The sequence below is a fragment of the Mytilus galloprovincialis genome, chromosome 1, assembly GCF_965363235.1.
Source record: "Mytilus galloprovincialis chromosome 1, xbMytGall1.hap1.1, whole genome shotgun sequence".
Taxonomy (NCBI): Eukaryota; Metazoa; Mollusca; class Bivalvia; order Mytilida; family Mytilidae; genus Mytilus; species Mytilus galloprovincialis.
The window spans coordinates 3,504,080-3,528,222 of NC_134838.1; the positions used below are offsets into that span (position 1 = coordinate 3,504,080).

Consider the following 24,143-nt stretch of genomic DNA (forward strand, 5'->3'; position numbering starts at 1 on the left):
ACGGTGGCAACTCTTCAACTACAGTACTGTTGTTCCTTGAACAGTACAACATAAGAACAAACTATAAAAATCAGTGAAAAAGGTTTAACTCATCAGATTGACAAACATACAAGTGGATGTGGCTGGGTACTTATACATCCCCACACAAAAAGACACAATGAACAGATCTGAGGGTACTCGCAGTTATCTGACAGCTAGCTCAAAGCCACTAACAACTAATTAAAAAATCATGCATCTAAGACTAAACTATCAATCCGTACACATCCAACATCCAATGGATTTAATGTAAAGACGTCATAAACACCCAAAGAAAAACATATCCTTGTGCAATGCCAAATTACAGGTATCGACAGATTGTAGATCCATGAATATGTATATGTATATAACATACTAGTTAGTAATATTTAGTTAGCTTTTAATTTACTGATAACAAAATCAATATTTATAGACTGGTAAAGTAAAAGTAAGCTATAAGTGGCTCTCTATTAATCAAACGTCAAAATATTATACAAATAACACTGGAAAGAGGGGTATTCACAAATAACACTGGTAGGAGGGGGTATTCACAAATAACCCTGGAAGGAGGGGTATTCACAAATAACACTGGAAGGAGGGGTATTCACAAATAACACTGGAAGGAGGAGGTATACACAAATAACACTGGAAGGAGGGGGTATTCACAAATAACACTGGTAGGAGGGGGTATTCACAAATAACCCTGGTAGGAGGAGGTATACACAAATAACCCTGGAAGGAGGGGTATTCACAAATAACACTGGAAGGAGGGGTATTCACAAATAACACTGGAAGGAGGAGGTATACACAAATAACACTGGAAGGAGGGGTATTCACAAATAACACTGGTAGGAGGGGGTATTCACAAATAACCCTGGAAGGAGGGGTATTCACAAATAACACTGGAAGGAGGGGTATTCACAAATAATACTGGAAGGAGGGGTATTCACAAATAACACTGGAAGGAGGAGGTATACACAAATAACACTGGAAGGAGGGGTATTCACAAATAACACTGGTAGGAGGGGGTATTCACAAATAACCCTGGTAGGAGGGCGTATTCACAAATAACACTGGTAGGAGGGGGTATTCACAAATAACACTGGATGGAGGGGTATTCACAAATAACACTGGAAGGAGGGGTATTCACAAATAACCCTGGAAGGAGGGGGTATTCACAAATAACCCTGGAAGGAGGGGGTATTCACAAATAACACTGGTAGGAGGGGGTATTCACAAATAACCCTGGAAGGAGGGGTATTCACAAATAACACTGGAAGGAGGGGTATTCACAAATAACACTGGAAGGAGGAGGTATACACAAATAACACTGGAAGGAGGGGTATTCACAAATAACACTGGTAGGAGGGGGTATTCACAAATAACCCTGGAAGGAGGGGTATTCACAAATAACACTGGAAGGAGGGGTATTCACAAATAATACTGGTAGGAGGGGGTATTCACAAATAACACTGGTAGGAGGGGGTATTCACAAATAACACTGGATGGAGGGGTATTCACAAATAACACTGGAAGGAGGGGTATTCACAAATAACACTGGAAGGAGGAGGTATACACAAATAACACTGGAAGGAGGGGTATTCACAAATAACACTGGTAGGAGGGGGTATTCACAAATAACACTGGAAGGAGGGGGTAGGTATTCTGCTATATGTCTATAAATAAGGAAATTAGGTGTCGAGCTTCATGTCAGCATGGTTATACTGTATTAGAATCAATTTTAAGCACCTAGGAATCAGATATTCATAAGTTTGAGATAATGTGAGCATGTTATAAAAAAGTATAAAAAAATACTTTACTCCAAGGTAAGTTCAAAAGGAAGTTCAGAAAAAAATTTATAACAAAATTTAGTTTTCAACCAAGGGAACAAGTGATAAATATCTGATAATCCCGACTTGATACAGGCCTTTTTTGAGTTTTGAGTATGACATGTATGACAGTTGTTTATAGTTTCTTATGATTGACATAATTGGGTGGGCAACTCAAACAAACATAACAGGTTAATGGGACAATAATTGGGATCCAGCAGCCAAAACTGAAAACACACACATCTCAACCAACTAAAACTCGCTTTTTTGTGTCTGTTCAAAGACAGGGGTGTACAATTTAGTGGTTTTATTTGGTTGCTGTCTGTCAGATTTCTCATTGCATAAATCAGGCTAATAGTTCTCTCATTTGAATAGTTTCAATTCTGTCAACACGAAACCTTTTATAGCCAACTATAAGTTATGTCTTTAACTCTATGATGATGACCATACAGTGACCTTTATTTACTACTATAAGTCTTTAACTCTATGATGATGACCATACAGTGACCTTTATTTACTACTATAAGTCTTTAACTCTGTGATGATGACCATACAGTGACCTTTATTTACTACTATAAGTCTTTAACTCTGTGATGATGACCATACAGTGACCTTTATTTACTACTATAAGTATTTAACTCTGTGATGATGACCATACAGTGACCTTTATTTACTACTATAAGTCTTTAACTCTATGATGATGACCATACAGTGACCTTTATTTACTACTATAAGTCTTTAACTCTATGATGATGACCATACAGTGACCTTTATTTACTACTATAAGTCTTTAACTCTGTGATGATGACCATACAGTGACCTTTATTTACTACTATAAGTCTTTAACTCTGTGATGATGACCATACAGTGACCTTTATTTACTACTATAAGTCTTTAACTCTATGATGATGACCATACAGTGACCTTTATTTACTACTATAAGTCTTTAACTCTATGATGATGACCATACAGTGACCTTTATTTACTACTATAAGTCTTTAACTCTGTGATGATGACCATACAGTGACCTTTATTTACTACTATAAGTCTTTAACTCTGTGATGATGACCATACAGTGACCTTTATTTACTACTATAAGTCTTTAACTCTGTGATGATGACCATACAGTGACCTTTATTTACTACTATAAGTCTTTAACTCTGTGATGATGACCATACAGTGACCTTTATTTACTACTATAAGTCTTTAACTCTGTGATGATGACCATACAGTGACCTTTATTTACTACTATAAGTCTTTAACTCTATGATGATGACCATACAGTGACCTTTATTTACTACTATAAGTCTTTAACTCTATGATGATGACCATACAGTGACCTTTATTTACTACTATAAGTCTTTAACTCTGTGATGATGACCATACAGTGACCTTTATTTACTACTATAAGTCTTTAACTCTGTGATGATGACCATACAGTGACCTTTATTTACTACTATAAGTCTTTAACTCTGTGATGATGACCATACAGTGACCTTTATTTACTACTATAAGTCTTTAACTCTGTGATGATGACCATACAGTGACCTTTATTTACTACTATAAGTCTTTAACTCTGTGATGATGACCATACAGTGACCTTTATTTACTACTATAAGTCTTTAACTCTGTGATGATGACCATACAGTGACCTTTATTTACTACTATAAGTCTTTAACTCTATGATGATGACCATACAGTGACCTTTATTTACTACTATTAGTCTTTAACTCTGTGATGATGACCATACAGTGACCTTTATTTACTACTATTAGTCTTTAACTCTGTGATGATGACCATACAGTGACCTTTATTTACTACTATAAGTCTTTAACTCTATGATGATGACCATACAGTGACCTTTATTTACTACTATAAGTCTTTAACTCTATGATGATGACCATACAGTGACCTTTATTTACTACTATAAGTCTTTAACTCTGTGATGATGACCATACAGTGACCTTTGTTTACTACTACAAGTCTTTAACTCTGTGATGATGACCATACAGTGACCTTTATTTACTACTATAAGTCTTTAACTCTGTGATGATGACCATACAGTGACCTTTATTTACTATAAGTTATGTCTTTAACTCTGTGATGATGACCATACAGTGACCTTTATTTACTACTATAAGTCTTTAACTCTGTGATGATGACCATACAGTGACCTTTATTTACTATAAGTTATGTCTTTAACTCTGTGATGATGACCATACAGTGACCTTTATTTACTACTATAAGTCTTTAACTCTATGATGATGACCATACAGTGACCTTTATTTACTACTATAAGTCTTTAACTCTATGATGATGACCATACAGTGACCTTTATTTACTACTATAAGTCTTTAACTCTATGATGATGACCATACAGTGACCTTTATTTACTACTATAAGTCTTTAACTCTATGATGATGACCATACAGTGACCTTTATTTACTACTATAAGTCTTTAACTCTATGATGATGACCATACAGTGACCTTTATTTACTACTATATGTCTTTAACTCTGTGATGATGACCATACAGTGACCTTTATTTACTACTATAAGTCTTTAACTCTATGATGATGACCATACAGTGACCTTTATTTACTACTATAAGTCTTTAACTCTGTGATGATGACCATACAGTGACCTTTATTGACTACTATAAGTCTTTAACTCTGTGATGATGACCATACAGTGACCTTTATTTACTACTATAAGTCTTTAACTCTATGATGATGACCATACAGTGACCTTTATTTACTACTATAAGTCTTTAACTCTATGATGATGACCATACAGTGACCTTTATTTACTACTATATGTCTTTAACTCTGTGATGATGACCATACAGTGACCTTTATTTACTACTATAAGTCTTTAACTCTATGATGATGACCATACAGTGACCTTTATTTACTACTATAAGTCTTTAACTCTGTGATGATGACCATACAGTGACCTTTATTTACTACTATAAGTCTTTAACTCTGTGATGATGACCATACAGTGACCTTTATTTACTACTATAAGTCTTTAACTCTGTGATGATGACCATACAGTGACCTTTATTTACTACTATAAGTCTATAACTCTGTGATGATGACCATACAGTGACCTTTATTTACTACTATAAGTCTTTAACTCTGTGATGATGACCATACAGTGACCTTTATTTACTACTATAAGTCTATAACTCTGTGATGATGACCATACAGTGACCTTTATTTACTACTATAAGTCTTTAACTCTGTGATGATGACCATACAGTGACCTTTATTTACTACTATAAGTCTTTAACTCTGTGATGATGACCATACAGTGACCTTTATTTACTACTATAAGTCTTTAACTCTGTGATGATGACCATACAGTGACCTTTATTTACTACTATAAGTCTTTAACTCTGTGATGATGACCATACAGTGACCTTTATTTACTACTATAAGTCTTTAACTCTGTGATGATGACCATACAGTGACCTTTATTTACTACTATAAGTCTTTAACTCTGTGATGATGACCATACAGTGACCTTTATTTACTACTATAAGTCTTTAACTCTATGATGATGACCATACAGTGACCTTTATTTACTACTATAAGTCTTTAACTCTATGATGATGACCATACAGTGACCTTTATTATACCCACCTCAGTTGGACTCTGGTGGATATTTATTTTGTTGTCAATCAAACCACAAACTCCTTATTCTTATGTTTAATCATAAAGTCTTGATCCCCAAATAAAAAGGGGCATCCAGTTTAGGTACTTCAGGAGTGGACATTTATTTGCAGATCTTGTCTTTCTGATCTTTTCTGTTGTTTAACAGTTTTTCTTGGTATATTTATAATTTTAACAAACTAGAGGCCCTAAAGAGTGTGCTGTTCACCTTGGTCTATGTGCATATTATATATATATATAAATTTAACAAAGAACACTCCAACATTGTAAACGAGAATAGAATTACTGCTTTGTTGATCTAGTATTACTGATCATTTAGCCTGTTTTAATAGTTTCTATCTTCTTTAGTTTTTACTCAAACACAAAAGATGGTAAACAAAATCTTCAATTACAAGGCAATCACTCCAATAAATAGTGAGTCTACTAATTATATTGGCACTTGTAAGTTGGTCACGACATTTTTGTGATTTAAAGTGTCCATTTATAAATTAAAATTTTAATCATATAAGGCAAAACTAAAGAAAATTGGTAAAAATTATCATTAAAGGGCACTAACTCAAATAAGGAGTTGAAAGAGAGATTTATTTTCAACCATATTTAGGGATTTAAGCATAAGAAATGGTTATTATTCAAAACAACTAGCAGCACAATGATTAAATTTTTTATTGAAAACCAAAAGATAAATGTAGCACATATAAATATAATCATAAAAAAAATGCACGATTTCTATTTATTAAATATACCACATTTGTCATTTAGAATGAAATTTACGTGTAATTGTTTAAATTTTTGGTAATGGTTCAGTTGACAAATATAAAAAAAAAACTTTAATATCAATAGCTTGTCACAATATACAACTCACTGTTTACACCAGTAGAATTTGCATAATTTCTAATTTCACCTTATACTGAAATTACAGTTGAGTTTCCAACACTATATTAAAAAAAGATGTGGTATGATTGCCAATGAAACAACTCTCCAGAAGAGACTAAAATTACACAGAAATGAACAACTAACTTATCACATACATAAATTTAAATAAAATCTTTTCAAAAATGAATCTGAATTTTAAACATTTATGACATAACAAATCCATGTCAAATTGACATAATGAAGACTAAAAGTTCATAACTACAATATATGCAGAACACATTGATTCAGAGAAATAAAATCATCTATAATACAAAATTAAGCAGACAATCTAATTAAAATTAAATTTTCTACCCCTGCTCTTTTCTTGTACTTGATAGCAGAAATTTAATTTTGTTGATTAGATTGTAATACAAATGTTCATGTATTCTATGCGTTGAAGCTCCAGGTTAACAGTATAAAAGTAAAATATTGCGTAAATATCCAAGTTAATAACTATGAGGCAGCAAGGTGTTCATCGTCACAGCATTCTGAAAGAAAAAATATACATCCCATTGAATTTACAATTTATGTGGTGAATTTTACATGGATTACAACTAAGCAACCACCAACCAGTATACTGTATATATACATATAATTATATCTAATTATTTCACAGTGATTCACTAGTATATACAAATGTCATCTAATAAATAGATAAAATATAACTTATGATATTTTAATTTGGTCATATTAAGGGTAAGGAAAGTGAAATTCACCAATCTGCTATTCTATAAGACATCGTAAATATTTTAAGAGGAGTAACACTGCGGGTGTCAATAGTAAAGCAGGAATAACTGATCTTTTGGGGGAATGTGAATTCACCCCACTCCCCTGTATGGTTGGACTTTGTGTAACTCAATCTTTAACCTATGGTTTTTCATTGCCCCTCAAATATTTTCAATTACAATTTTACTATTGAACCTTTCAACATGTGTAGAGTTAATTATAGACCTAAAGTTTGAAGTTTTTATTTAGTTTCATTCCTTCTGTCAGTTTTACTTGATGTAGGAATGTGAAATCTTTGTTTGAGCTTTCGAACATAAAACATATCAGGGAAATCATCAGAGCTAAAAATAGATAGTATGTGGCCTGAATGGTGTGGTTAAAGCTAATGTCATGTCACCTAATCAATAACAGATTTTGAGGTCTATAGGTGAGATGTTATGTCACCCTATCAGTAACTCCATTGCTTTTGTTCCTTAACATATAAACATACCTTGTAGTCCTCCAATGTCTTGGTCCAGTCTTCCTTTGCTATCTTAGGTATTACATCAAGTAAAACTTTCAGTGCATTTGAGGAGTTCTGTTTAAATATCTTCATAATATTTTCTACATTGACCTAAAATAGTAAAAATTAAATGGAAAATAGTCAATGCATATAAAAAGGCAAATGCATATAATACATTTCTATCTAGACATGCATGCATTCATTTCAGAATTTACTTTTAAATTTCTTAACATATAGTTGATTGGTTAAGTAGAGGTATGAAGGAACAGAATGCATGTCCAGAGACACCATTTCCCATCTTGCACTATCACATGTAACACAGTTTAATGAACTCCTGGAACAAAACCCTACCTGGTATTTATTTTTAACTCCAATTCTTAATCAAGACCCTATTTATGAACTATAATTCTGGATCAAACCCCTATTTTCAGATATTTCAAAACATAGTAAACAAGTGTCCAATGCTTAAAGTTAATATTTAATTTAATAGTAAACAACCGAAGACCAATCTTTATACTGGATTTTGGACTGACAGACAATTGATGCACAGACCTGAAATAAAAACTTTTACTTTTGAAAGCAGGGTATGAACATTTTAGAAAATCATGTTTAATTAAGATTTCTCAAAAATCTTGCCTCACAAATATTTCTGCTCAAATGACATGTTACTGCTACAGAAATGTCTTCAATTGGTAAGAAATTAAACTAGAGGCTCTCAAGAGCCTGTGTCGCTCACCTTGGTCTATGTGCATATTAACAATGGACACAGATAAATTCATGACAAAATGGTGTTTTGGTGATGGTAATGTGTTTGTAGATCTTTCTTTACCGAACATTCTTGTACTACAATTATCTCTATCTATAATGAACTTGGCCCAATAATTACAGTGGAAAATATATCCTAAAAATTTACAAAAATTAAAAATTTATGAAAATGGTTAACAATTGACTATAAAGGGCAATAACTCCTTAAGGGGTCAATTGACAATTTTGGTCATGTTGACTTATTTGTAGATCTTATTTTGCTGAGCATTATTGCTGTTTACAGTTTATCTCTATCTATAATAATATTTAAGATAATAACCAAAATCTGCAAAATTTCCATAAAATTACTAATTCGGGGGCAGCAACCCAACAACAGGTTCTCCGATTTGTCTGAAAATTTCAGGGCAGATAGATCTTGACCTGATTAACAATTTAACCCCTGTCAGATTTGCTCTAAATGCTTTGGTTTCATAGATATAAGCCAAAATTTACATTTCACCCCTATGTTTTATTTTTAGCCATGGTGGCCATCTTGATTGGTTGGCTGGGTCACTCCTCACATTTTTTAAACTAGATACCCTAAAGATGATTGTGGCCAAGTTTGGATTAATTTGGCCCAGCAGTTTCAGAGGAGAAGATTTTTGTAATAGATTATTAAGATTTACGAAAAATGGTTAAAAATTGACTATAAAGAGCAATTACTCCTTAAGGAGTCAACTGACCATTTCGGTCATGTTGACTTATTTGTAACTCTTACTTTGCTGAACATTATTGCTGTTTACAGTTTATCTCTATCTATAATAATATTCAAAATAATAGCCCAAAATGGTACAATTTCCTTAAAATTGCCAAATCCAGGGCAGCAACCCAACAACGGGTTGTCCAATTCGTCTGAAAATTTCAGTGCAGATAGATCTTGACTTGAATTTTACCCCATGTCAGATTTGCTCTAAATGCTTTGGTTTCAGAGTTACGTTGTATAAGCCAAAAACTACATTTTACCCCTATGTTCTATTTTTAGCCATGGCGGCCATCTTGGCTGGTTGGCCAGGTCACGCCACACATTTTTTAAACTAGATACCCCAATGATGATTGTAGCCAAGTTTGGTTTAGTTTGGCCCAGTAGTTTCAGAGAAGAAGATTTTTGTAAAAGCTAACGATGACGACGACGGACGACGACGCCGGACACCAGACGCAAAGTGATGAGAAAAGCTCACTGGGCCAGGTGAGCTAAAAATCATACCTGCCAACTTTTGAAAATGCCCATGGGGGTTTTAGCGCGCGACAACAATTTCAAAGTTTAAAATTCTTTGCGACGCTTATTTTGCGCGAAAAAGTGTCATTTTTGCATGATTTGTAAGATGAGCTTACATCCCTTTTTTTAAGTTTATTTGCATGATTCTAGTTATTATATCAGCAGAAAATATGAACATGTAGCTGTAAGACCAGGAATTATTTTCATGTGTAAGGATACTAAATAGTTGTTGACTTTTCCAATTTAAAATTATACACAAAGAAGGACTTTTATCAGGTTGGGAACAACACATAGGGATCCCCCCTCAATGTTAGGACATTAAAAACCACTTTTTAAGTACAAATGAGCATTCATATTATTTGAAGAAACTTTTCCCAAAGAACTGTACATCTTATGATCTATCATTGTCTATCTGGTATTATATGGTCAACACATGTCCAAGAATTTTGATATGCTCTTGGCCTTATATCTTCTTTATTATTCAAAATAATAGGACTCTTCATTTAGAAAAGCTGTTCCAAATATAATGTCAGAATTTCCCATTTTTAAGTTAACAAATCTACATTTTCCTATTTAATTTTTACAAGAGTGACCCCTTGACTAAGGGTTGTCCCTCATTTAAGGGATTCCTCATGTTGATGTGGGGGGGGGGGGGGGGTTCCATGTGGAAAATAATGAAGAGTACATTATCCTTTAAATGATTGAATACATAAATAAAATTATGTTACAGTAAGTGTACATGTAATGTCAATAAATTAGTGAATAAACTACTATTTATTATATTCATGGTAGTACTGCATCATTGAAGTTTGTCAATCAGCCATGCTTTTATTCTTATTCAGTGTAAGAACCTCCTTGCAGTTGAAAAATCATTTGCCATGTTCAGGTTTTTACAATTCTGACCAACAAACAGAGGAATACAACACAAGTTCAATATCTAGCATGTTAAAACAATCTTGAGAGAAAACGTTTTTGATTGGCTGATTAATTTGATCATGAGAAACGCACAATTTGATTGGCTGAACACGATTTTCCTCCATTGGACACAGTTCAAAATCGGGAACAACAATATTTTTCGTGTAAATTTTCACCAAATCGTGTTTTAGAGGGTTTTTCAGGAACACGATCGTGCAATCGTGACAAAGGGTCAAAATCGTGTAGTACACGCCTAAATCGTGAAAGTTGGCAGGTATGTAAAAATGAACATTTAATTTATGTTTTCTATCTATATGGTTCAAGTTTGCTGTAAGGATGTGTTTATGTTGACTGTTTAATTTTATTTTTTCTTATTTCAAAAATTCCATTAGGGAAAATATATTACATTATTGTAGTAATAAACCATTATTTAAGACATTCAGCCATTGGCCTTCTTCAGTTTCTTTATTTTTCTTCTTAACTCCATGGTAGACATTTTACCCAATCATGTTTGATATTGTTATGTTGATGTCCTTACCCCTTCTTCTCCTTCCCTCCAACTGTCATAGTCTGTTACCAATGCCAAGGCACCATAGCAAAGACCAACTTCTTTTGCAAGTATCACCTAAAATATCAAAGGGGACTTCATATTATTGAACTATGTATTGTCAGATGTAAGTAAGATATTGAACCTGTAAGTTTTTGTGCAGGGCTGAGTTTGTCTATTTTTACTATATCTCTTACACCAAATCAAGAATTTAAAATTTACAGGATGCACTGACCAATTGATGCACAAATTTTACCCCTATCCAAAAAGTGTATGCATTGTAATGGTGAAAAATATCCACATTTTCAATACTTTATCAAAATACCTTAAAAAATCAAATCGTGTCTTGGTCATTATGCATCCAATTGAAACCTGTAAATAACTTCCAATTTTTATTATCATAAAAATGTATTTCATTTTATCAACAGTATTTTATTAACTATGCCAAAATTATATTTGAATTATGGATATGAACATATCAATTTTAAAAATTTTTAAAAAATAATTAAGAATTTCTTAAAATTTCTCACCCACAAAACGCCCACACAAAAGACACATGCTTACCTCCGGTACTGTTGTCATGTTAATACAATGTGCTCCCCAGGAATTAAATAATTTACTTTCAGCTCTCGATGAAAATCTGGGACCTTCTATGGTTAACATGGTACCAGTTTCTCTTACAGATAAACCTAAATTCTTCCCACTTTCATACAACATCTGTAAATGTATATAAATGAATTAAAGTGCTCTTTAAGTATAAATGTAAAGAAAATCAAACAAATAAATGCAATGTTTGGATGAATCATATCGGAGCTCTTTTAGAGAAAAAAAGACTAAGTGTGGCATAAAATAAAAATAAAACAAAAATAAAAAAATTATGTAACGAATGCAACACTTTCAAAGTGTAAAAGAAATATTGAATGATTTTCAATTTTGCCAAAACCCAATGATTTCTAATGTGCAACAAAAATTATAATCTTCTATCCACTCCCCTCCCCTCCACCCTTGGCGGATTAAGGTGGTACCCAACACCTTCACTAAAATTAATTTGGTTCGTTTAATTTTCATATATATTTGACAAAGTATTTACTTTGACCCTTTGACAAAAATATAAAAAAATTCAAAATATTTGAACCAACCAATTTATCCAAAAATTACACTAGTTATTTAGCAATTTGACAAACACAAATTTTGATCAACGACACAACGTAATATAAAACATTTAGCTGATTTTACAGAGTTATCTCCCTGTAGTGTTAGGTACCACCTTAAGAGGAAATTTTGGATCCATGAGATAATGATTTTCATTGGTTGCAGAGGTAACTGGCTGCATCCAATAAAAAAACTGCTTATAACATGAACGTGTACCGGTAAATGTATAAAATGTAGGTAAACAATTGTCACTTGCTGATTGTGCAACCAATCATTACCCTCCTAAACGTACCATGCTATTTAGTGACAATTTAAATGTTTTTAATCAACTAATAGAAGTTCCTGTGTATGTTTCTTGCACAAATGTTGGAATGTAAACGTATATAATTGTTTCCTGCTTAAGTTTGTAAACTCTAGACGCTACCATGTTTTCACCCCCACATTAAAGTGTTCAAGTGCTACCATTGGTCAAGTATAATGTATTCTCAATGACTTTAATCAACCCATAGATGAAGCAACATTGTTATCACAAACTTTGGTCTAATCTGCCAAGGGTTGTTGTGAGAAAGGGAGTGGATCATAACCCTTAACTAGCGCATAGATGCCAACCCCTTTTGACACAATCAGTAACAAACTATCAAATTTTCCGTATTTTTGACAAGTTTTCAGTAATCATTCATAAACGTGCATTTACCAATAAAAATTACTGACGAGTGGTTGCAAAGCGATGTGCACAAAAATTTGTCGTTTAACATGTTGTCTGTAGTAGCATTCCATTCATTAATTGTTCAGATGTTCTCTACTCGTACATTTTCGTTTTGTCAAGGAGAAGAAGAGAAAGGGGGAAAGCTACTTCATAAAATGCAAGTTTGCCTCTTCGGAAGTCAGTTAGTTACCCCACAATAGGTTGATAACTCCCGAGAAACCGGAAGCATTACATTGGCGTTTTCTAAATACCGGACCAGGACGGAAAAGTAATGATAAAAATCCGCGTTTTACAAAATTGAACGGCGATGATTGGGAATCCGTAACTATTCGACTTTGACCGTAATAGCGTAGTTTTAATCGCAAAATCGGAAAAACTACGGAAAAATCGTAATGGTTGGCATCTATGCTAGCGAAGGTGCAGAACTATGAAAACACCTGGTGTTTTCAGGAGAGAGGATTTTGAAAATGTTTTCAATTGAGCATAACAACAGGATAAAGGCTGACTATAAGTCTTGATTAGCATTTAAATTTTTTACCGACGAATTTTAAATACAGATAAAATTGGTTATACAAACACTTAACTCATACAAACACTTGTCTTTTATTTGAGTTTAGCAATTTCAATTGATATTTTATGGTGTGTCTTTCTATGTTGTGATGTTACACTATTGCTTCAGATAAGGGTGAAGGTTTGGTACCTATTAAAATGTTCAAACCTGCTGCACTTGTTTGCACCTGTCTTAAGCGAGGAATCTGATGTCCAATAGTTGTCAATTGTTGATGTGGTTCATAAGTGTTTCTTGTTTCTCTTTTTTTATATAGATTAGACTGTTGGTTTTCCTATTTGAATGGTTTTACACGTCATTATTGGGGCCCTTTATAGCTTGCTGTTTGGTGTGAGCCAAAGCTCTGTGTTGAAGACGTTACTTTGACCCATAATGGTTTACTTTTACAAACTGTGACTTGGATGGAGAGTTGTCTCATTGGCAATTATATCACATCTTGTTATATCTATATACAAAGTTACATTTTCTTTCATTACAGCTATTTGTTCTTACCTTACTTGTCCTAGAACAGAAAGGGTCAGCCATTGACATGTGACATATACCTAAAGGTGAGAGGGGTTCTCCATCAAAAAAGGTCTGAATTCTTTTCTGTGTTCTAAATAAAATAATTAATATCTTTAATTTAGAACATAACAAAGTCAACAAAGTGTGAGACCACAAAATGAGGCAATATCAGCAGTTTAAGCAATTATTCCTTGAATACAAGAAGTTATAAAAGTCTAAAAGCAAATTTGAAATACATTTTATTACTGATATTCTGTCAGATATGAAAGTATAAAAATAACTGTTTTATTTAATTACTTATAAAAAAAATGATGAAATGTTTGAATTCTAACAAAAGTATAATTTATCATACCTTCTCCTTTTACAAACCTTAAAATGTGAATTAGATCAAAATTGCTAATCTTTATATTAACTTTGAAAGGAATTCTGTTTCTGAATGTTTTACCTATCAATGAACTGATCAATAACTACAATATCCCCAGGGTGCATGCCTTCTTGTAATGATCCACATGCTGTCGTTACTAATAAATGAGTACAGCCCAATTCCTTCATAGCCCAGATATTGGCCCGGAAGTTTACGTTGGTCGGCATAATTGTGTGTCCTCTGCCATGTCTATAATATAAAAGAAAACAATTTTCATGATAAAAACCTTTAAAGCATGAATACAGCAGCATTGTTTTTGGTAATTTGTACATGTTTATAAATAAAATCAATTCAAAAATGCTTTGTAAATTTAAAAACTAAAATATGATCCAAGTGACCATGTTTTGCATTTAATTTTCAGTAGCCAGTCATGACTATTTATGAGATCTTTATTCAGAATATTTTAGAGCTGAACTATTTGATATCTTAGTAAGGGTAAACATGATCTACAAAGGGGATTCCATGGGGAGGGCCCCATTCCCCTCCTTTTTTCATGGTTGATTATATATATATACGGAATCATTGAAGCATGATTGTAGCTGGCCCCCTTTTATTGCAATCAGTGGGCCCCACCTCATAAAAAGTTTTGAATCCACCACTGATCTATATATTACTTCAAATTAATCTCTGTATTACAGAGACAGGAAGCAATACTGACAAACACGTTTGATTCCTGATCATTGCTTATGATCCTATCCCAAGTCAGGTGCCAGTAGTCCAGTGGTTTTCATTGGTTGGCATCAATGTCTTATCATAAGTTTACGTCTTGTTACTAGTTTTCTATTTTGAATTGTATCACATTTTGACATCAAAGTACCTTTGAAAGCTTACTCAACAGTTTTGCTCATTTTAAAGGTAGGTAAGCTAAAAAGTCTAACTGATTTTTGTAGTTAGCAAGGGCCTGTATGTAAAACTGAAAGTAGTCCTTCAGCTTTGTTCTCCCAGGTAACTGACATTGACCTAACAAATTATGCTTACCTGGATAATAAAACACAAGGTACTCCCTCTATCTCACCACATATCAAAGCATCAGATGGCTAAAACAATATATAATAAATATTCTATTATCATTAATGCTCTATCTCACCCCATATTAAAGCATCAGATGGCTAAACAAATACATAATAAATGTTTTACTAACATTATAGGTGATTATTATTGATTTAATAGGTACACAAAAAAAGACTATAAAACTATTGTTTAAGTTGAAGAGCATTGGGGATCCAACATTCCAAAAAGTTGTGCCAAATAGGGCTAAGGTAATCTATGACTGGGATAAGAAAATCCTTAGTATTTCGATAAATTCATACTTTTGTACACAGGAAATTTAAAAAAAAAAAATTGACCATATAATTGATATTCATGTGAACACAAAAGAGCTGACAACTGGGCTGGTGATACCCTCGGGGATGAAACGTCCACCAGCAGTGGCATCGACCTAGTGGTGTAAATAGTTATCAAAGGTACCAGGCTTATAATTTAATATGCCAGACAGGTGATTCATCAACATAAGACTCATCAGTGATCTCTACATAATGACCCATCAGTGATAGCCTGTCCTAAGTCAGGAGCCTGTAATTCAGTGGTTGTCATTTGGTGATGTGTTACATATTCATGATATTTGTTTCTCGCTAATTTTTTTGTACACCAATTAGGCCATTACTTTTCTTCATTTGAATTGATTTACATCTATCATTTAGGGGCCTTTTATAGCTGACTATGCATTATGGGCTTTGCTCAATAATTGTTAATTTCTGTGTCATTTGGTCTCTTGCCAAGAGTGGTCTCATTGGCAATCACATCACATCTTTTTGATATCGTGTAGACAAATCAAATTTGGTAATAATGACATGACGATGATGATGATGATGAACACTGTGTTACTTATAAATTTGTACAGTTATGAAATTGAAAGGAGAAACTCATACAGGTCAAACATCTTACCTTTCCAAAAGGTGTGTTGACTTCCTTTTCCTCTCCCCCTTTTAATATATCTGGTTTAGATAACCCAGATCCTCCAATGATGCCTATCTGTAATTATATCAAAACAGTGCAAATATAATTGTAATCTATGTAATCACAAGAGAGGTAAATTCTATAGATTCAGAATCTATAAACACAAAGAGACACTCAGACATAAAATGTATGTGATTTTGACCTTCTTTTATATTATATGCAACCTTGTTACCAAATTCCCATGCAATAAAATATATTGAACTGCTTTACAGTCCTTAATATACTATATAGGATCTGTCGTTTACATCTCTGTATAATTAATAATCATCAACAAAAAGTCTTGCATTAATTTATTAGCATGATTAGTAACATGTTTTGGTTAGTCATTAATTAATTGGACTTAAACTTTGAGGGACACCATAATCAACAACTACTTTCATTTGACTTCTGACAGAAAATTTAACACCAACAAGTTCCACTCTTTCCAAAAAATAATGTTTAAGAAATAATTGATGCAAGCTATACTTTATTGTAATTTTAACATGGGTAGGCATTATATTTGTGATTATTTTTGCCCAAGCGATAAAACAATATCATTATTGAAATAAACTCCCAAAATTATAGATTTTAGGCTCACTGACCACTCATACTTGTGTGTCAAGGATGTGCATTCACTGATATTTTCAACTATAACAACCACATGACTTTGGACAAATCTTCAATACAATGAAACATCCAACCCTGTCAACTTTCAGCAGTGAACTAACTAGATAACTATCTACTCGTAAAATGAAAACAATAATCAAGCATGCATGACTAGCGGGAAATCTACCCGGACTAAACTCATTTGCATAATAATGTAAAGGTACTTCCCATTATATAAAGAGACCAGCTAGATTCTATACAATAAATTCCAACACTTTAATTAAATGATTGAAACAATTTATTAAAAGATTTAACTGCTATCTTTTTATTATTTATTTTCTGACTTTTATTATTTTTATAGCAATGGTTTTACAATAAATTATTTTAATTTTTTTAAATACTTTTATTTCATAAAATAAAACACATACGGTATATAAAATTATATTCACAAACATCACAAGAACACTAAAATGTCACTATTACACCATGTTAAAACTACAATAAAGTATAGCTTGTATCAATTATTTCGATTCTGATTAGAACAATTAAGGTAATTTTTATGTCCGATGTGTACAAGTGTAGATTGTTTGTGTAGGCTCTTTCATGAACCTCCCTTTTTTGTTTGTAAACAAGCAAACGACTGGCAATGTGATTTTTCAGAGGGTGGAGTTTTGAACAGCAAGCATGAACAGTTGTCGTATCTAGGTCAAATATGTCAATTTCGAATTGCAACTGCCAACACATAGATGCCAACCCCTTTTGACACAATCAGTAACAAACTATCAAATTTTCCGTATTTTTGACAAGTTTTCAGTAATCATTCATAAACGTGCATTTACCAATAAAAATTACTGACGAGTGGTTGCAAAGTGATGTGCACAAAAATTTGTCGTTTAACATGTTGTCTGTAGTAGCATTCCATTCATTAATTGTTCAGATGTTCTCTACTCGTACATTTTCGTTTTGTCAAGGAGAAGAAGAGAAAGGGGGAAAGCTACTTCATAAAATGCAAGTTTGCCTCTTCGGAAGTCAGTTAGTTACCCCACAATAGGTTGATAACTCCCGAGAAACCGGAAGCATTACATTGGCGTTTTCTAAATACCGGACCAGGACGGAAAAGTAATGATAAAAATCCGCGTTTTACAAAATTGAACGGCGATGATTGGGAATCCGTAACTATTCGACTTTGACCGTAATAGCGTAGTTTTAATCGCAAAATCGGAAAAACTACGGAAAAATCGTAATGGTTGGCATCTATGCGGCAACACGTTACAGTCATAATAAAGGAATTATAGTAACAACATGTGCATCTGACATTTAAGAGGTTGGAAGTGTTTTAAGTTAATCAAATATATTAAATGCATGAGGGTTTGGATGGGGTTAAATGATTAAAGAATAATGCCCTTAAAATATGAAGATTAGAGAATAACGGGCAATAAAATATGAAGATTAGAGAAATGCATGGTCTAATTTTTGAAGATTAGAGAAAAAAGGGGTGAAAATTAAATGTTTACAGAATAACAGCAGTGGTCAATATACACATGTGCAAACAAATTTTATTGGATTTAGAGCATGCATGGGTTTATTCACATAGTATAGTAGCTTTTACATTTTTTTATAAATCCCAAAAAGGATCATTGTAAGGGTCTCTATTTTCTGTACTGGTTTAACTTCATTAGTTTTAAAATTAACGCCTTGTAGGACATATGTACAAATAAATAATTAAAAACTGGTCTTTTAGCAGTGGCGTAGCTGGGTCATATTCACGTCTACGCCCGAACTTTGGCGAGGGGTCTGAGGGGGTGACAAACCACTCAATGCCAACCCCCCTGCTGGTAGTGGGTCCAAGGGGACGGAGCCCCCGAAAGCGATCGAGTTATCGAGAATGACATACCATTCCTGTCAGTAAAAAATCATTGATAGTTACATACTTTTGAATCTAAATGGTATATTTTTATGTTTAATTTTGAGAACTTATTCATTGTGTTAATTGGAAGCTAACGGACATTGGTTGTAGAGAAAACTTCAAACCAATATTACTTTCAAATTGTTTAAAGTCGTGAGTGAGCATACAATCGACAAAAGCATCTTTTAATGAACACGAAAAAAATATTTCTTAGAGATGCAATATAACATCTGGAACACGATTTCTTTCCATAAGAAGTGAATCAATTTACCAGTCTTTTCCAGGAATTTTAAAAAAATCAAAAATTTTCTTTATTATATTTTCTTGATCTGGAATTTAATGTGTGCCCATATATATCACATTTTATGAAGGTTTATAAATTGAGCAATTAATTGCGCAAAGAAAAGTCCAGCTATCAGTAATGAACAGAAAAATAAACGAAAACATACGCTTTCAAAATTTTGCTTTAGACATTAATCATAGAAAAAACTTCTTCCAACTTTTCATAAAATTCGATGAAGGTTAGACAAGTAGTTAATGTAATTAAGAAATAAAAAAAAAATTAAGCCCAAACTTTGACCACTTATTAATTGCAGAAAGAAATACCTTTTATCCGTAAAATGTGGGGGAAATTAAAGAAATAATTGCATTATTATATTGCACTGGATACTTTTTTGATCATAAACAGTTTTTTTAACAGAGAGTCATTCAAAAAACTTTGTCCTCATTCGGAACCTAAATATTGACTGCGCTGATGACGCTATGTCTCGCTTTTGCAGCATAAGTCACATGCTCGACAACAATGCAAACCGCATATATATTGAATCTCAGCAGATAATGAATTGCTTTAAATATAAGAAAAGTACGCAGAATTCACAGTAGATTCAGACGTTTACAGAAAATTGGAACAAATATATGAAATGAACTATTTGATTAAAGTAAATTTAGTCCCTTTTTATTGAAAATTACAATCCATTGAAGAGAGAAGCACAAGGCTGATGTGTTTTTGACCAGTTTTTTCTTATTATATTTAGATAAAAAAAAAATATTTTCAAAATTCAAGTGTACGCCCGGGCGTTTTGACGTAACGTAGCTACACACATGTTTATGTCTTTGCTACAGGAAGGATTAAAATACAAATACAAATATTTTATTGGCACAAACTCATTAACAATTTAAAATGAGAGTTATTACATCATTTGCAATATATAATAATATTTCAAAAATCCTAAATCTGCCCCTGCAGATTTATCCCTTCTAAGAGTAAGAGTACATTTTTGTGACATTTTTACAATTTAATTTAATTTGTAGCCATTTTGAATTTAATATTTAGATTTAAACCTTAAATTTATTTTCTGACAATTTATTCTAACTTAAAAATGCATTCATTTCTACATAAGCCAAGATAATAATTAGAAATGTATCCACTAAAATATAAAACGCATTCATATTGTCTACCTTTACTTTTGTCCCCATCTTCCACGTGTAATTGGGTGTATCGAAGTGCTATTTTAAGATACCACAGGATATTTCTACTTTCGGTTTGTTGTGGAAACTAAAAATAAACTACGAACTTCGGCAGATTCCGCTAATCCGAGCTACCAAAGTTTGCCGAATGCTTTCCTATAACCATGCAAAGGCTGTATAGTCAGTCAAGGTCGTTTAAAACTTCCATTTGTTGAATTTATTCCCTATTAATTGATATCAATAAATCATTTATTATATCAAAAATTATTTTCTAATATTATAACTCGATTTTTTAAAGTCTAAAAATATTTTTTAACATAAAAAGTTACTATGAATAAATAGGTTTTATTTACTAATATTAAAAAATCTTTTTTTTATATATTATAAATTCGATTTATTAGTATCAAAAAAATTATATTTCATATTACAAAATATCATACCATACCATTATACAATATATGAGAAGAACATGACCCGTATGACTATCATGCCAACAACTGGTTTTAGAATAAATGCAAAAACCATATGAGTGAATCAATATTAATACCAACATATGCAATCCTTAATGACCTGACAAGTAACTATATCCTTTCCGAATAAGTCTGGTTTAAAGGTTTGGTTAGCTTTTGAGGTGAATGCAGACATTTTTGTGCTTTGTAAAGAATATTACCACAAAATAATGGATGTGAAATACCTGAATGTATAATATGTCTGCATTTTGGTTTATATTTACCAGGGCCGTAACTACATTGAGGCAAATGAGGCAAATGCCTCGTGTTGGAAATTTAAAAAAAAAAAAAAAAAAAAAAAAAACGGAAACAAAATATTGTCTTCATATCAAATTGTTTTCACTGAAAGTCTCTTGCAAGAAGCACGTTTTCTTTACTATCTGTTGTTGCCCCTGCATGTTTTCGTGATCCATGTTTCTATTTTACTTTTAGTTTTCGGAGTAGATGGTCTATTGTTTGTACTTCTGTGTCCCGGGTTTTTCTTTTGTTTGTACTTCCGTGTCTCGGGTTTGTCTTATTTTGTCATTTATTGTCCTACTTTATGACTATAGTCTTGAGTGTTGATTTTCATTTGTAAGCGTTTGGTTTTGCAATAATGCATGTCCACCGATGTCCAGACATTGTGTGAGAAAATATTTTAAGAATATACGATGCTATACTGGACACAGCAAAAAACAATGTCGTTTCTGCATGGAGAATTGAACTTGATATCAAAGTAAACTGGCTCTTTTTTGTAGAAAAAAAATAGATAGCTGACATGGTTTAAATTAAAGTAAGACAACCTCTAATTTCCTCGTATCAAGTCATCTATATAAATTATAAAAACATCAATGCATTGCAATATGACCTTTTACATTGAAGGGTTAAACTTGCAATAAGTTCAGACCCTTTAACAGAAAATAAAGGAACATGGAGAAACGTGCACGGAACCTAATCTCACACAAAGTCAATGCATAGAAACAAATACAATGATCAATGGTCAAAGTTTTTATTCTTGTTCTTAATCTTGATAGTTACTGGAGGGTCTTCAACAATAAAAGAATCATTAATACCGTAAAACAAGGTCAAGATGTTCCTTAGTGACGACTTTTCAGTACTAGTATAATTATAATACTGCACTGTCACTATATTTAAATCTAGTAAAAAAAATAATAAAAAAAGTCTAAGCACTATACAAGACAACAACAGATCGACAGACAGATCCGGTTTTAATGATCATGAGATTTACGATTTTTGCTTTATCCTACATATCGGTCTACTTTAATGTTGTCCCTGTGAAACCTAAAAGTCTTAAATTACAATTAATCTATGTTTTAGCTTTGAGGCCAGAATATTGTCGAAAAAATAGCTAAAAATTAATTGCGTTTCAATGTAAAAAAAAAAGTCCGGGAAACGCTCAGAATGCACGATTTTGCGTTATTTTTCTCAGAGCTTCAGACCTCTCGCCAAAATTTTTTCGCCTCGCTACGCTCGGCAAATATATTTTGCCTCACTATTAAAAGAGGCTAGTTACGGCCCTGTTTACGAATGATGTCCTTATACTATTGATAGCATTTAGTAAATGTTTTGACTAGTTTGTGATTTTGAAAACCCTGGTGTAATAATTTTTCAATACTGCAGAAATTTCTTTCGTTGAAATCAAATACGTTGTTACATACACGAGCGAATCGAACAAATTAAGATATATGAACACCATATATATATAAGATGGTGACAAGGGAACGTCACCATCTAAAATGGTAAATTAACAATAAGAAATGAAAAATCATCTCTTTTATCATAAATTTCGTTAAAGATATAGATAGTCAAGATCCAGGAAAGGCCAGTGTTCCTTGTTTGTAATTAGCTTTATTAAAATCAGTTCGGCAGATGATAAATCTCTTTAGTGTACATACTAAAGTCGTCATTATCATGATTATTGAGAGTAAGTATATCATCTAAATATTCTAAAAGTGTTTTTAAATTTTTGAATCAGATGTTGTATCAATGGGTTTTTGCTGATTTTAGTCATGAATTGTAACTCTTTACAATACAAAAAACAGGTCCGCAATAAGTGGTGCACAGTTAGTCACCATTGGAATTCCGATAACTTGACGATATACGGAATCTTCATCCATAACAAACAAAAATGTTATCTCTATACCGAAACAATAGCTATTTAACGAAAGGTACCATCAGACGAAATCAAACTTGAGTTTAAAGGGGCACTAGCTACGAGATATGAGCAAAATTAGAATGTGATTTCGTTTGGTTCAATCAAAAGTATAAAAGTGCAATAATATAACAACAATTCCTTTTTATCAGCCAATTTGCTGCAATTTTGTCAAAATAAGCAAAGAAATATAGCTGATGAATAATTCACTTGCAAGTGAATAATTCGACCTCATTAAATCCGTATTCGTGTGACCTCCAATTTAACCCATTATCTAGCTAGAGCCTGGCTACGCACGCATAAGTCGTGTTCAGCCATTAAAAGGGGGGAAAAAACGTCAGTGATGATATAGAGCAAATACACAACCGTTTCTGTAGATTTGTTTTAAAACTAAGTAAAAATGTTCCTTTAAGTTTTTTATGTGGTGAACTAGGTCATTTGCCTATGTATGTCTCAAGAAAACAAATTATTTTGAAATATTGGCTTCATATTATTGTAAATAAGCCACCTATTGTTTATGATGTTTATCAACTTTTATTAGAAGATGCAAACAATGGTAAAAAGAACTGGGCGTCTAGTGCTCGTGACTTATTGTTTAATCTTGGTTTGAACTATGTTTGGACTGCACAGAATTATGTAAATATACAGTTAGATGTTATAAAAACTCGTATAAAGGACCAGTATTTACAAACTTGGTATGCATCAATAAATGATTGTGAAAAACTGTGTATTTATAAACACCTCAAAACAGACTTTGTAATAGAGAATTATTTAGATTTTTTTTATTAATAGTAACTTACTTACAAAATTGAGAAGTGGTACTTTGAAACTGAATTTGGAATTAGGGCGATATAAAAATATTCCTAGACATATGCATCTATGTGAATGCTGTAATATGGCTTGTATTGAAAATGAATACCACTTCATACTTGTTTGTCCAGCCTACAGAACTGTGAGACAAGAACATTTGCCAAAATATTATTGTTCTTGGCCAAATAATTTTAAACTTTT

At 32.6% G+C, this 24,143-nt stretch overlaps 1 protein-coding gene across 1 annotated transcript; it reads right to left on the reverse strand.

Annotated features, from left to right (window-relative positions):
• Nucleotides 1–6,168: 6,168 nt before the first annotated feature.
• On the reverse strand, nt 6,169–20,609 carry LOC143063261 (S-methyl-5'-thioadenosine phosphorylase-like). The gene is made up of 9 exons (XM_076235301.1): nt 20,463–20,609; nt 16,442–16,528; nt 15,476–15,534; nt 14,519–14,686; nt 14,062–14,164; nt 11,708–11,860; nt 11,135–11,221; nt 7,650–7,772; nt 6,169–6,921 (listed from the first exon to the last, which is right to left on the reverse strand). The coding sequence occupies exons 1-9, from the start codon at nt 20,478–20,480 to the stop codon at nt 6,880–6,882; spliced, it is 840 nt and encodes a 279-aa protein (XP_076091416.1). The 5' UTR covers nt 20,481–20,609; the 3' UTR covers nt 6,169–6,879.
• Nucleotides 20,610–24,143: the final 3,534 nt, after the last annotated feature.

Excerpts from the sequence above, each read along its gene's own strand:
- LOC143063261 (XM_076235301.1), bottom strand. Across the intron at positions 14,165-14,518 it reads ATTGATCAGTTCATTGATAG|AACACAGAAAAGAATTCAGA; the intron begins GTAAAACATTCA and ends TATTTTATTTAG. Across the intron at positions 11,222-11,707 it reads ACATGACAACAGTACCGGAG|GTGATACTTGCAAAAGAAGT; the intron begins GTAAGCATGTGT and ends TTGATATTTTAG.